At 30.1% G+C, this 13,551-nt stretch overlaps 1 protein-coding gene across 2 annotated transcripts; it reads left to right on the top strand.

Annotated features, from left to right (window-relative positions):
- The first annotated feature begins 140 nt into the window (after positions 1–140).
- Positions 141–12,894, top strand: Pak (serine/threonine-protein kinase PAK 3-like protein). 2 transcript variants are annotated; one of them, XM_068773007.1, is made up of 13 exons: positions 141–281; positions 532–663; positions 851–1,011; positions 3,054–3,225; positions 3,823–3,938; positions 4,376–4,477; positions 6,111–6,280; positions 6,689–6,817; positions 6,885–7,062; positions 7,197–7,398; positions 8,848–8,963; positions 9,038–9,256; positions 9,474–12,894. In XM_068773007.1, the coding sequence occupies exons 2-13, from the start codon at positions 552–554 to the stop codon at positions 9,555–9,557; spliced, it is 1,761 nt and encodes a 586-aa protein (XP_068629108.1). In that variant the 5' UTR covers positions 141–281; positions 532–551; the 3' UTR covers positions 9,558–12,894. The 2 variants fall into 2 exon arrangements, with proteins under 2 accessions (XP_068629108.1, XP_068629109.1); XM_068773008.1 differs by lacking the exon at positions 9,474–12,894 and having other exon boundaries at positions 9,057–9,132.
- Positions 12,895–13,551: the final 657 nt, after the last annotated feature.

The following is a 13,551-nucleotide window of genomic DNA, read 5'->3' as shown; positions in this document are numbered from 1 at the left end:
ACATAAAACAATAGAAAAGTTTTTTTTTTATCAATATTTAAGTTTTTATACAAATAAAAGTACAATATTTATATAAGTGGTTATTGTCCACAGAGTACGCCATAGTTGAACAAAATTATAATGGCGGCTCTAGTCATAAATGCTGTCGTCGTTTTTTGGTGAATTAGTTGATAATATTTTCTTCATTACATTGTAATTTCAATGTTCTTATTACAATATCTAATTGAAATGTGATTGAATTCTTTTTCTTGTCGTTAATATTAATTTTCATAATTATCAAGGTAAGAGTAATAGTGTCCAGGAATTTTGTTTAGTATTAAGTCCGCGGGGCGCGTCCATGAGTAATATTATGGTTCTTCCTGTCTATAGGTGAATGCGGTTTTCGGTTATAAATTTATATTGCTAGTTTAGGTCGTTGGTTAGATATATATAAACAAAATAATTAGTAGAGTAAAATGCTTGGCTGCGTCATGATTCTACAACAAACATATTTTACAGTAGTGAATTAGATATTATTGTAATTTTGTGTAGGTCTGAAACAAGTACACAGCATGTCGAGTGATGAAGATAAACCACCTGCGCCCCCAGTGCGTTTAACTAGCAACCGAGTCACCGACCGTGGCGACTCAGTGGCCTCAGTGGACATGAGGCCTTTACCAAAAGGTAAGGAATAATATATTCAACTCAACCAATTATTTAAGAATGAATCAGTTTGCCTTATACAAATATGCATTGTTTTTAACAATGGGTACAAATTGGAACATGATGGTTATAAAGTGGCTTGTTAGATACTAAGAATAATTTTGTGATATGATTTTACTTATAACTTTATGTTTACATATTTTTACAGAACCAGATGATGGTGGTGACAGGAAAAAGAAAACATTAAAAGCTAAAATAAAAGGCTCCAAAAGCACTGCACATAATGATAATAAACCTAACATAAGCTACCCAACAAACTTTGAGCACACAGTGCATGTAGGATTTGATGCAGTTACTGGAGAATTTACAGTAAGTGCAGCATTTTTTTATTTGCATTATTTATGTTGACATGAAACTTGCAATCTGGTTTTGGTTACTTTCTTTACTTTTTATTAACACAAAACAAAGAGTTTATCAATATTAAAAAGGCATTAAACCTATAATATAAAACAAGGAATTTATAAAAAAAATAAATACAGCATAATTTTTCTTTATTATGCACTATTTTTTAATTATTAATGTTAAAGTTAATAAACAATGGTTACTTTATTTAGTTGCAATAATCACATTTAGTTTTTATTTTGCATATAAGTAGTTTCAACACAAAATTATATCACAGAAGCTTATCTATAGAGCAAGCTTATTGCCATGATATATATAATGCTTTAATGCTTTTAAGTTTTATAAAAATCTTATTGTATTTAAACGGTTTATGTATATGATATAGTCAAAATTAAACCCTAATCCAATTTATATAGTTACTTTTAGATATTGATTAAAAATGAATAATAATATTAGATGCATGTTACATATAGACAATTATCACCATTGGAGTAATATGAAAAATGTTTTTTAAGCATTGGTTAATTTTTATAAATAGACATTGGCAAGAATTAACTTATTTTAGATACACTAATGAACATTCATATAATTGAGTTCCATGTATGACCGCTTTTGTTTCAAGCTGCCTATGACAGTAAGTAATAGCTTATGTACTAATAAGTTCATGCAATACTATGCTATTTTTATTAAAGTTTTTATGCTTTGTATTAACATTCAAATTATTTGATGTTGAAATTTCAGCAAATTATACATAATTGTGTGTAGGTGTAAATATATGTTAATATGTAGAAGTTAAAAATTGACTCAAGGTAACACTTATAGCTGACATTTAATTTTTGTTATTATGCAAAATAAATACCATTATTAAACTTAAATAGCTTAGGTCGGTGAAAAGCTTTATCAAAGATAAAAAATATCTTACATTGATGTATATGGTTAACCATTCATTGAAATACTACATATTGTTATAATAGCTCTCAATAGCTAAATATTGTGTAATTATTTAAAATCCCATTGAACATTTATTACTCCTGTGGCTATTAGTTTGTAGTCAATGATTGTAGGTCTAAAAGTAAAGATTACTTTTTTGAATGCCCTGATAAAATGCAATATGTAGTATTTGGATTTATTTTGCCTTTAAAATCCTACTATAATCTTCATTTATAATGGATAAACAGTATTGCTTATCACAGAATGATTTGCTTGTTTTGTCATTCAATAGTAAAAAAATACCACAGATTTTTTTAAATCATTAGATATATCTATTGAACCACTGAATTTAGTGCAGTAATTTAATGTTTGGTAAAATAAGGATGTCAATAACCTAATTTTATATGTTATTAATGTATTCAAGCTTGTTAAGATGCATTAAACTGCATTCAAACATAAAATGTGCTGCGTAAGGAAATATAAAGAATGTAATAATATTAAGGATGTTATGCTTCATAATTAGTCAACTGTATATAAAAATGCAAACACACTTAAAAAATAATTAGAAAAAATATGTTTCTTTTATATAGATGATCCTAACTATACCCAGCAATGTTAACATTTTTACACTAAGAGTAGTCAAAACCGTAACCTCAAAATTGAGCAAATAGATTGCAAATATTGAGTGCAAATTTTCTTGTTATTGGATAGCCCTCCAATCACACATTTTACTTTCTCTTTATCAAAAAATTTAATGCAATGTAAAAAAAAAACTTTTTTATTATTGCTATAAAAATATGGTTATAAACATTTTATTCATATGATATTATTAATCCTATAAGTATAATTATTGTAATATATTATCATCACAAGTTTTTACAAGTGCTTTATTTGAAAACCTTGTTAATGTTGTTAATTGTTAATATTTGGTGCTTCATTTCATTTTAAACTGCTTAATAGTTTTTGTTAAAATAACTAGCAATTTCACCACAGCATGTCTATAATGGCAATAGATAATATGACATTTAAATTTAATTTGCATAATATTTATGCTTTACTTTAGTGTGTTTATCATGCAGGGTATGCCAGAAGCATGGGCGAGGCTGCTGATGGCATCAAATATTAGCAAACAAGAACAGAAGAGCAATCCACAAGCAGTACTGGATGTTCTTAAATGGTATGATGCATCTGCAACTCAGCCACCTGCCTCAAAGTATATGACTTCTGCCCAGATGCACACTACTCATTCAGGTAACTTTCATATTTCTCTAATTTTTAGGAGAACAAATTGTTTTAATTAACTAAGGTTCTGGTCCCTGTCAATGAAATGTAAACATCAAGTTTTGTGTTAATTTAGGAAATACTATTCATTCTGACTGTGTAATATTGTAATAAAATTTTCCTTGAAGTCTAAGCTTTATTTTTCTGCTCAAAAAATATACTGAAACAGATGAAATTTGTCACATAATTATTATAAATGTCTGGATAAATCTAAAAATGTGGGTTGTGGTAAAATTGACATTAGTATGGTATGAAGATATGTTATGTTTTGATGCAATCAAAAGGCGGATACAGACAATGAGCTGTTACAGCTTGATTTAATTATAAATGTTGGGTAATTAATATCTTTGAGGCGTGCAGTACAAGTAAAGCAGCATGAATAACAGCAGTCATGGATGCTCAAAAGGAACGAAATTGTGCTCAAAGTAGAATAATATCAATAATGTATTTTTTAAAAAAAACTGAGCCATGGTTAACACTCTTACTTTTAAGAATTTACACCACACTTGAAAAAAAAACTGAAAAGAAGAATCTTTTAAACATCTTGCACATTACTTATTCATACAGGTTCATCAGTATCAAGAGTGTCTTCAAGCAGTCCATCTTCATCAACTCCCACAGATACTGAACATCCTGAGCCTCCACCGCCACCGCCGTCACGGCCCGATCGCACCAAGAGTATTGTAAGTAGTTGTTAAAATAATTACAATTATTATTTAAAAATTTTATTGGAAAAGGTTATTGTAAGTTTTCAAAAATTAGATACAGCATTATTTATTCCTATGGCTATTTTACTGTCTGTATAAGATTAGTTCACGGACCCTTCCATTCCGTGAAGTCAGTTTCGATGAAGCTGTAAAAGCCTCCAGGCTAACAGCATCAACTTCTATCGAGAATAAGTAGTGTATAAAATTTAAGTTCTAACAAAATTTCAACCAACCTGTTGTATAAATTTCGTCTTCTGATCTTTTGTATTTACAGCAACTTTTGATGTTTGAAATTAGTTATCTCACTAAAAAAAGACATCTCACACAACTAACTTATAGAATGTTAAGGTTTTTTTTTTGCCAACGTTACATAATTTTTTGTGAAGCTGTTTTAATTTTTAATGGTCTTTCAGTATACCAAACCTATAGAAGAGGAAGAAATCCCTCCGCCTCGACCCGTTCCAACTCCCGCTTCGCCGCCACATGTTCCTCATTCAGTATTAACAACACACTCGGTTGGTATAGTATAAAAGAAAAACAAAAATTTATGGTAACCACACCACTTCGTTTTAGTCATCCCTATATGAAAATTATTTTAAAAATTTATGGTTTGTCTAATATGTTAAATTGTCTTGGTCGCATATTAAAAATAATTAGGGGTACGGAAATTTCGTATTTACGAAATAGATGCGAATAAATACGAAAATTTCTTATAAATGCGAATAAATGCGAAATGTATGCAATTTTTCTGTTTTTCAAGATCATTTTTAATGAGTTAATTGATGAATATACACACTTTCATAGGTAAATTCAGTGATATCAACCCCGTATCATAGACCCCTAAGGCCTACGGGATATATTTCTTGGCTTACTTATCAGTTAAGAAGCTCTTCGTTTTGTGTAAAAGACCTCTGGTCAGTTGAAAATCCCTAATTTTTAGAAAACGCCTTATCTTTTTTTCGAACTCTGCCATCAATGGGCTAATCCATGAACTCATTAATAAAAATATAAATCATAATATGCATGACAATTTGTTAGCCGTCAAATGCAACTTTTCGTCCTTTGATGGAGCAGAATCTAATACAGAGTATTTGACATCCAACTTTACATAGTGGACGCTTAACTCATCTTTAAAATATACAATGTCGTCGTAACAAACTAAAAAAGAACGCTTAAGGTTGCGAATATTAATTTTTTTACGATTTTTTAATTAACTAAGCTTGTCAAATGTTAAGGCATGCACCTTTAGTTTTGAAAATTTTTTTGTCGAAAAATGCCTATTACCCCAAATTTAACAAGTTTTAAAGTATAAATGCGAAATTAATGCGAAATTTGCAATGTTTGGAAAATTTAAATGCGATATTGGTGATTTTTTTTGCGAAAATTCCGTACCTCTAAAAATAATGTATTAATTTTTAAAAGTTAATTCCAGCTAACTTTAATCCTAATGAATCTGTTTTGCATAACAAAGAGTCATCAAATGAATATAACACTTAATTAATAATTTTTTTTTTGTTTGTGGTGAAGCATGAATTTTGATCGGCGTAATAAACATATCTCCAATTTAGTTTCAAAATATCACGTATAATCATTAGAGCTTAGAGTAAGAATTGGCGGACCAAATTAAAAAATAATAAAAGAAATAATTCTTAGAATGAAGGCCATAAATTAATGAATGAATAAATTTTAATTTCTTAGGTATTAAAAGTTATTAAAAGCATTTGAGTATTTGAAAAAAAGCGTTGACTGAATTTATTTAATTAATTAATTATTAATTTATTTATTTAATTCATTTTACCGATCATCAATACAGATAATAATATTTAAAAAGAAAATTTAAACGCAAACACTTAACCACTTTAAAATTTTAAAACTAAAGTACTAGTTTTAACTTTTTTTAAATTATTATTGCACGTAGCAAAACAAATAAAACCCAAGTGAACCACAAGCCAAAATAATCTAGAGTTTAATCCAATAAGGTTTTTTTTTGTTTTACAATTGGTATTAACGCAGTAATAGAAATTGTTTGTCATGACTTAAGTTATTAAATGATAGCTAATGCACATCAACTTTTCCATGCTTGAGAGAAATTATTATTATTGTAATAAAAGACAGAAATTTTTTTTGAGGTTAAATCTATTTTTGCAGATATGTAGCAGAGTAGATGTGAGTGGGTCTCCATTACCGCTCGACCGCAACAAGAATCCGACGCCTGCACCTACGCCTGCTCCACAAACACCACCCGCGCACGCGCCACTTCCACCCCACGTCCCTGTTGCTCCACCTTCCAACGGCGCTCAAACTAATACCGATACTGGGTAACATTTATACTAAAATCTTAATAGTCAGGTACCTTCCTGCTATATTTTTGGAGGGATGCACATTAAACAGAGTAGCAGTAGTCGTCGTCGTCATCATCGTCGTCGTCATCATCGTCGCTGACGTCGTAGTCGCCGTCGCAATCATCGCGAACATGTCTGTCGTAATTGCCGTCGCCGTCGACGCCGACGTTATGGTCGTCATTGTCGGAGTGGTCGTAGCAGCCGCCGCCGTCGACGTTGGAGCCCACGTCGTCGTTTATTTTATGCCATAAAAATTCTTACTCCAACTTTTAAAGGCTACGTTTTGTGTTTTTAAGATAACTTTTGTGCATGTTATTTCATAATTTACATTAGTACTTTTTTGTAAAAATGTATATTAAATAAATGTATGTAATTAAACACCAGGAGAGCAACAGGCCAACAACAAAGAAAGAAAAAAATGACTGATGAAGAAATTTTAGAGAAGTTAAGGACAATTGTTAGTGTCGGCGATCCAAATAGAAAGTACACCAAAATGGAAAAAATAGGACAAGGGTAAGCAAAAATTTAGCACATTAATTACAATTATTATAAATTATAAAAATATATTGTGATATTACAGCGCATCAGGTACTGTTTACACAGCTATTGAGACATCAACTGGCATGGAAGTGGCTATCAAACAAATGAATCTTAGCCAACAGCCAAAGAAAGAACTTATAATCAATGAAATCTTAGTAATGCGGGAGAACAAACACAATAATGTTGTTAATTATCTAGACAGTTACCTTGTCAATGAGGTAAGTTTGTTTATAAATTAATTCTACTATTATACAAAGTACTCATTTTAAAAATATGTTATATTAATTTGCTCTAAAACATTTCGTAAACTTTCCATTGTAAGTGTAATAATGTTAATTAAATTTTTTTTTAGGAACTTTGGGTGGTTATGGAATACCTTGCTGGTGGCTCTTTAACTGATGTGGTGACAGAAACATGTATGGATGAGGGCCAAATAGCAGCTGTTTGTCGTGAGGTGTTGCAAGCATTACATTTCTTACATACCAACCATGTTATTCACCGAGATATCAAATCAGACAATATATTACTTGGTTTGGATGGACAGGTTAAATTAAGTAAGATTACGAATTTTATTTTTCACTTTTACACAATATATGTTTAGTAATAAACCAATTAACTAACATGTGAGTTAAGATTTAACTTTATTACATAATGGTATGAAGGGTCTCATAGGAAAGATTTATATTAATATGGATTTAAATAGGAAGTCTTCCAATATGTGCATATAATTTATATTTTAATAGTTGCAATGGAATAAACCAATTAATTAAAACGAAAAGTATAATGTATATATATAATATCTTCACCAAAACAGAATTATGATATATTTTCTACCCTCATTGATCTAGAAAAAGAAAAAAAAAGTTTTGATATCTAATATTGAATTAGATATTCAAGCAGTTATATTTATAAATCATGGTTGATATTTTTGCTTTTACAACTTTATTTATTACTGAGGTTTTATAGCAGCACATGGCAATGGATTATCCTTTAAAAAAAAATAAAACACCACTTAGATAATAATACATTCAATAAAACTATAGTCTACGAAAAACAATAATTACTGCACCATAAAATATGTCACACACTCAAATATTATTTACACTTGAAAAAACAAATTTGTAACCAAGATAACTTTTTTTTTTTCAATCCTTTTAACCTTTGAGTTATATGAGGTTGCAATAGTCGTTCTTATAACTGTAGTTCTCCACAATGTATAATACTCTTCCTGCATTATAGTTTACATTACTTGCTATAGTTTAGTAACTTTACTGACAATGGTATATATGAGATCATCAAGTGCTGTACCATATGGAACTATGTAACCAAACCAAATTTTTCGTTCAAGGTTTTTTGTTTAAAACAAATCACTTATAAAAAACTAGTCTAGCAATTTCTTAAAACAATATTTCAAATAGTACATGATAAACAACATGACCAAATCATTATGAAATAATATGTTAATAAGTTACAAGTTTGGATTGCAGGATTCAGAAAAGTAATGTGTCAATGTTTTTACATAACAATTTGGATCATATTTGAATTGAGTGTAGTGTATTTCGTTGTTCTTGCTATGTTTAAGGATTGCAACTATTATTTGCTTGATTGTTTAACCACAGGAATAATTTAAATCAGCATTGGTCTGCATAAAGGGTATTGATTATTAATATTAATGTAATCATAGCTTGCAGCATTCACCTTGTAGATTCAATGTTATTTGGTTGGCGTTACAAATCTTTTAGATTTTTTGTTTATATAAATTTTGCTTTCTTCATAATTATTTCTTTGGCACATTATTAAATTTGCATAAACTTCTATCATGAATCTAACTTGACACTTACTGTCTTCAGTCTTAAAACTTTACTTATTACTTAACTACCACTATTTACTTATTTATTAATAAGATAATAATCTTTTTAAAATTATTTTTAGTTTTCTTTAAAAAATGTTGTTTCTTTTTAGGGAAACAATTTTCAAGTAATTTAACATTTCTTTTGTTTTAGCTGATTTCGGTTTTTGTGCACAAATATCTCCAGAACAGAACAAGCGGACTACGATGGTAGGCACGCCATATTGGATGGCTCCTGAAGTAGTAACAAGAAAACAGTATGGACCAAAGGTAACATAGATTTTTAATTTAGTTTATTTTTAAAAGTTATTTGAAATTTTACTATTCAATACAAATTCTCACAGGTGGATGTGTGGTCATTAGGCATAATGGCGATAGAAATGATTGAAGGCGAACCTCCTTACTTGAACGAAAATCCTCTACGTGCTCTTTATCTAATCGCTACCAATGGAAAACCAGATATCAAAGACAAAGAGAAACTCAGCACAGTCTTCCAAGATTTCTTAGATCAGTGCCTCGAAGTTGACGTCGAGCGACGCGCAACTGCGTTAGACTTGTTAAAGGTATTCAACTTCGATATTTTATTTTGATGATTATAATCACCATCAAGTATGCGTCAGAAACTTTTGCTTTCTTACAAGCTCAATACTAAAGGCATGAAAACATTGGTAATATAATTCATCAAAACTTTCAACATTGCTTACTATTTTATTCTTTTTTGCTAACTGTTTATTATGAATGTATAAAAGCTTTGTATGCACTTGTAAATTATTGTTACAGCATCCATTTTTAAAGATGGCTCGTCCATTGGCGTCTCTCACACCTCTGATAATGGCTGCAAAAGACGCGGCGAAGGGACATTAGCGCAGGCCACCGGCGCCTGCCGCAGCGCCCGCGCGATGTTAGCGCTCCCAGTGCCTATTACGTGTACTTTACTTATAAATACACAAACCATTTTACTGTCGGAAACTAAAGTCAGTGCGTTCGATGGTACAATATGTAAAGTATATTGTCAGTGAATTTGCGACGCTAGAATAATTATCAAGCTTGTTTTGTAAAGTGGCTGCGATAGGTTACAGATTTGATCATATTTTTACAAGAGAAATGATAACAAATATGCAGTCCAGTAGATGTAAAGGTTTTGTAGTTTTGTGTAGAAACATTATTTATTATAGTTAGCAGCAATATTTCTGAATGTGTATCACTCTTGCTGAACCGAATTGAGGTAATTAATGTGTAGATAATATGGTAGTGTTTATAAATGGTTTTGGAATGTTATTATCTGCAAATGAAGACTGGCGGTTAATTTATAGAATTTGTTGTAAAGTATAAATAGTAGATGTACTGTAGCTCCGCAATAGGATTGATAACAATAAGACCAGATCAGCTTTTTACTGTGATGGTAGCCAGTAGGTGAATATAGCAGTTTGTTAACACATTGAATCAAAGGTGTGGAGTTTACATGAACAATGTGTAACATTCATCTGTTAGAAATGATTACAGCCAGGTCCTAATAACAACAAATAAATTGTCTCAAATAAGGTTGTATTGTAAAAGAAATTACTGAGAAATTAATAACTTCAATATAACACTACCAGTGTTTCCTATTTTAAAATAATTATTATTCAGATGGTTACTTTAAGGTACATCTCTCTCTAAGAGGGATTCATAATCAAGTATTTAATGAAACTTAGTGATGAGTGAGTAAATATCTATCAATGTGTATTATAAGTTAATTTTGACTGAGATTCTATTTTGTAAGTTATTATGTTGCCTTATATTGCTTCTTATAGTCTCTAAATGCTAGCACCATAATGTATCGTTTTACATTATAATTCAATTCATAATTATTTAAAATTTATGCATTTTATGTTGCATTGGCATTTGTAAACAATTTTATCATCATTACAATTTTACGAATCGAAACTGTTCTCGGAATATTGAGAAGAGAAATTCACATCGATTGTTTTTCCTAAAATATATTGTTACTTTGATAAAGTATAAATCCAGTAAAAAATAGTTTGATGGATCCATTTATTGTTAGTCATGAAAGTGAAGCATTTACCTAGTATTAAGTTTATATAGTTTATTATATTCATTATATTTAAAATCTGATAAATTGGTATCTTTTGTGGCACAAAATTATTATAAGTTTTTAAATGAACAATTGTAAATTACCTGCAGGTAAAAACAAAGATTATGTAAATCATTTACTTTCATAATATAAATAAGACAATAGAAGTTCATAACTAGAATTCAAACAAATATTTTATGATTATAACTAAAGGAAACTATTATAATATTCATTTGAAACGTCTCTCTGTTTGTTTTGCATAGGTTGTGCCGAAAGACGCCACTAAATTTAGTTTGAAGTTGGTTATGTTTGCTATTTTATATTATGTAAAGTGAGAGTGTGATGTTCCGAGTGATACTATTAGGTTGGTGTTATCAAAAGTGAAAATAATTTCTCATTTACTGTAAATTGTACAGTCTAGTTTAAAAATTATTAGTTATACGTTTTGACAATATAATGTGACCAATTAACGCTATGTAGGCTTGCATTTGTTCCAGGTTGGTGCATTATAGTGGTGTAATAATATTTCTATTTTTCTTTTGCTTTTTCTCCGACTCAACTAATCTTTCTCTGACTAATGGTACATTTACAAAATTAACTTAAATAATATGTAACATTACTACTTTCATGTCTTGAGGCCTATTATATCTAGTATGTTGGACAGCAGATATGGCCTATGATTAATATGAACACCATGTTGATTTGCACCAACCACAGCATAAGTATTGTGCAATAAAATAGATTAGATAAAGATATATAGCTTAATTTTGACGAGAGCTTTTAAACACAGTCATTCAGTAAAAAATAAAATTTTAGGCATGTATTAACAATGTGATCATCAAAATGAATTTCAAGTATGCATTCGGTAAGATGGAAAAGTAATTGTAATTACGTATATAATCTAAGTTGAAATGTATTAATATTTGTAAGAAAGATACCAGACATTAAATAATTTTCATATATTTTGACAGTTGTATAACATCAGTGCCATGTATGGGCATTTTGAGCATATAAACTACAACCATAATATAATAAAAAGACTCACCATTACCTAAAAATATTTTTTATGTTGTAATAAAATTAATTTGTGACTCCATAAAAACTAGGTAACGTCATGTAATATATATGACAACAAATTAACTTTATACTATGTTGTTTGTTAATTTGTTTGTATTATTAGCAGGCTCTCGATGTGGTAACGGAGTAATAGATTATTAATATATTGGTAAGAGATACATGCAGCTGTATACATGAAATACATATGACAGAAAATCAAGTGGTATATTTCTTTGGTTAGTGTGGAAAAGGTAGCCACCACAAGTATAATAATAACTTGGACTTTAGGCTGGTTTAGAATCCGGCATTATTCGGCTGGTTCTGCAGAAGTCTCCACGAAAAAGCTTGCTTTTGCAGATTTGGAGTAGAGTAAAGAGTCTCCTGTAAGAAGTCTGAGAAGTGAACAACATGCTTTTTCCATATGCAACTCTATAAATGAACACTTGTATTGACAAAGTTACATAGCTATATAAACCCGTGGGAATAATATCATGATGGGTTCGCACAGTCACGCAACGTATGCGCACTGTTACACTTCAGAGTTACTTGGGGTCTATTGTCTGTCACAAGATGATTCTTCTCTTATGAAGAATGTCATTGGCCCAGACTTGCGGATTAGCAACCAGGCGATAACGTATTTAGCTTCAAGTTTTGCAGTTACAGCACTATATAATGTGGATAAACATTTGTATTAAGGGTACTGAAACTATAAGAATTTACAGGATAAAGAAAAAGAGCTTTCTATTTTAAAATTCTTGGTTCCATATTGTAATTGAACATGCATATCACAAGGGATCATACATACCCTTAATACAATGTGGTATGTATTAATCAAACCTAACGTATACCTATAAACTACATAAAAATATTAAAAAGTATAAAGATGGTAGTAAATATTTGCGTATTATCACCTGCTCGCTCGGGTTACGCATGAGTAGTGTTTAATTTTACATAACTGGCAAGGAAGACGTGTACGGATATATAGGGTGATCATAACAACATTGTAATGAATATTGTATGATCTTAAGAGACTGGTGACTGACTGTACTGATACGGCGCAATTTATTTATCGCAGAAATATTTTGTTTAACAATATGACGATAATTGTTCTAGCCAAAGGTTCTTAATGGTTAGCAACAGTTTTTGTTAATTTAATTGAAATCAACGGAGCTAGATGGAAGCCCAATGCTTATATATATAAAATAATACAATAAATTAAAAAAGTAATTTGCTTTGTAATAATCTTGTCTTTCTAAAGCTTTTGTGCTAAAATTCCGCTAAAAGCGGCAAGAGTGTATATTTATATATTTTATTTTAGTCCTCTCCTAGTGAGCAAAATGTTAAAAAACGAACAAGTATTCACATGCATTTAAAGTAACACAAGAGAGGCACTACTAAATCAATTATCTAAAAATAAATTGCATACTCTTAGGCTACTTTCCATCACTGTAAAAAGTAGCTGGGGGGCGAGGAGCGGTAGGGTATTCTAGAGGAATTTTAAATTAAAATAAAATGTAATTTTTAAATTGTCGAGTGGGTTTTAATAAGGAATCCATATTAAATCAAAGTGCAATAAAGTAACGAATGCGAACATTCAGCTTTTACAAAATAGAAAGCGAATACTCTCCAGATCTTTGCATTATGTCAACATTAATACAGAAGCAAAATCTTAAAAATGGTCAAAAAGCCTGACGGCAAAAGGTTGTTGATAACGAAGGTGAAAACATT

Source organism: Battus philenor, unplaced genomic scaffold, assembly GCF_028537555.1.
Source record: "Battus philenor isolate CCGP_79_NKW_IND1 unplaced genomic scaffold, ilBatPhil1.0.hap1 SCAF_5, whole genome shotgun sequence".
Classification (NCBI taxonomy): domain Eukaryota; kingdom Metazoa; phylum Arthropoda; class Insecta; order Lepidoptera; family Papilionidae; genus Battus; species Battus philenor.
This window is presented reverse-complemented; position numbering and strand designations above follow the sequence as displayed.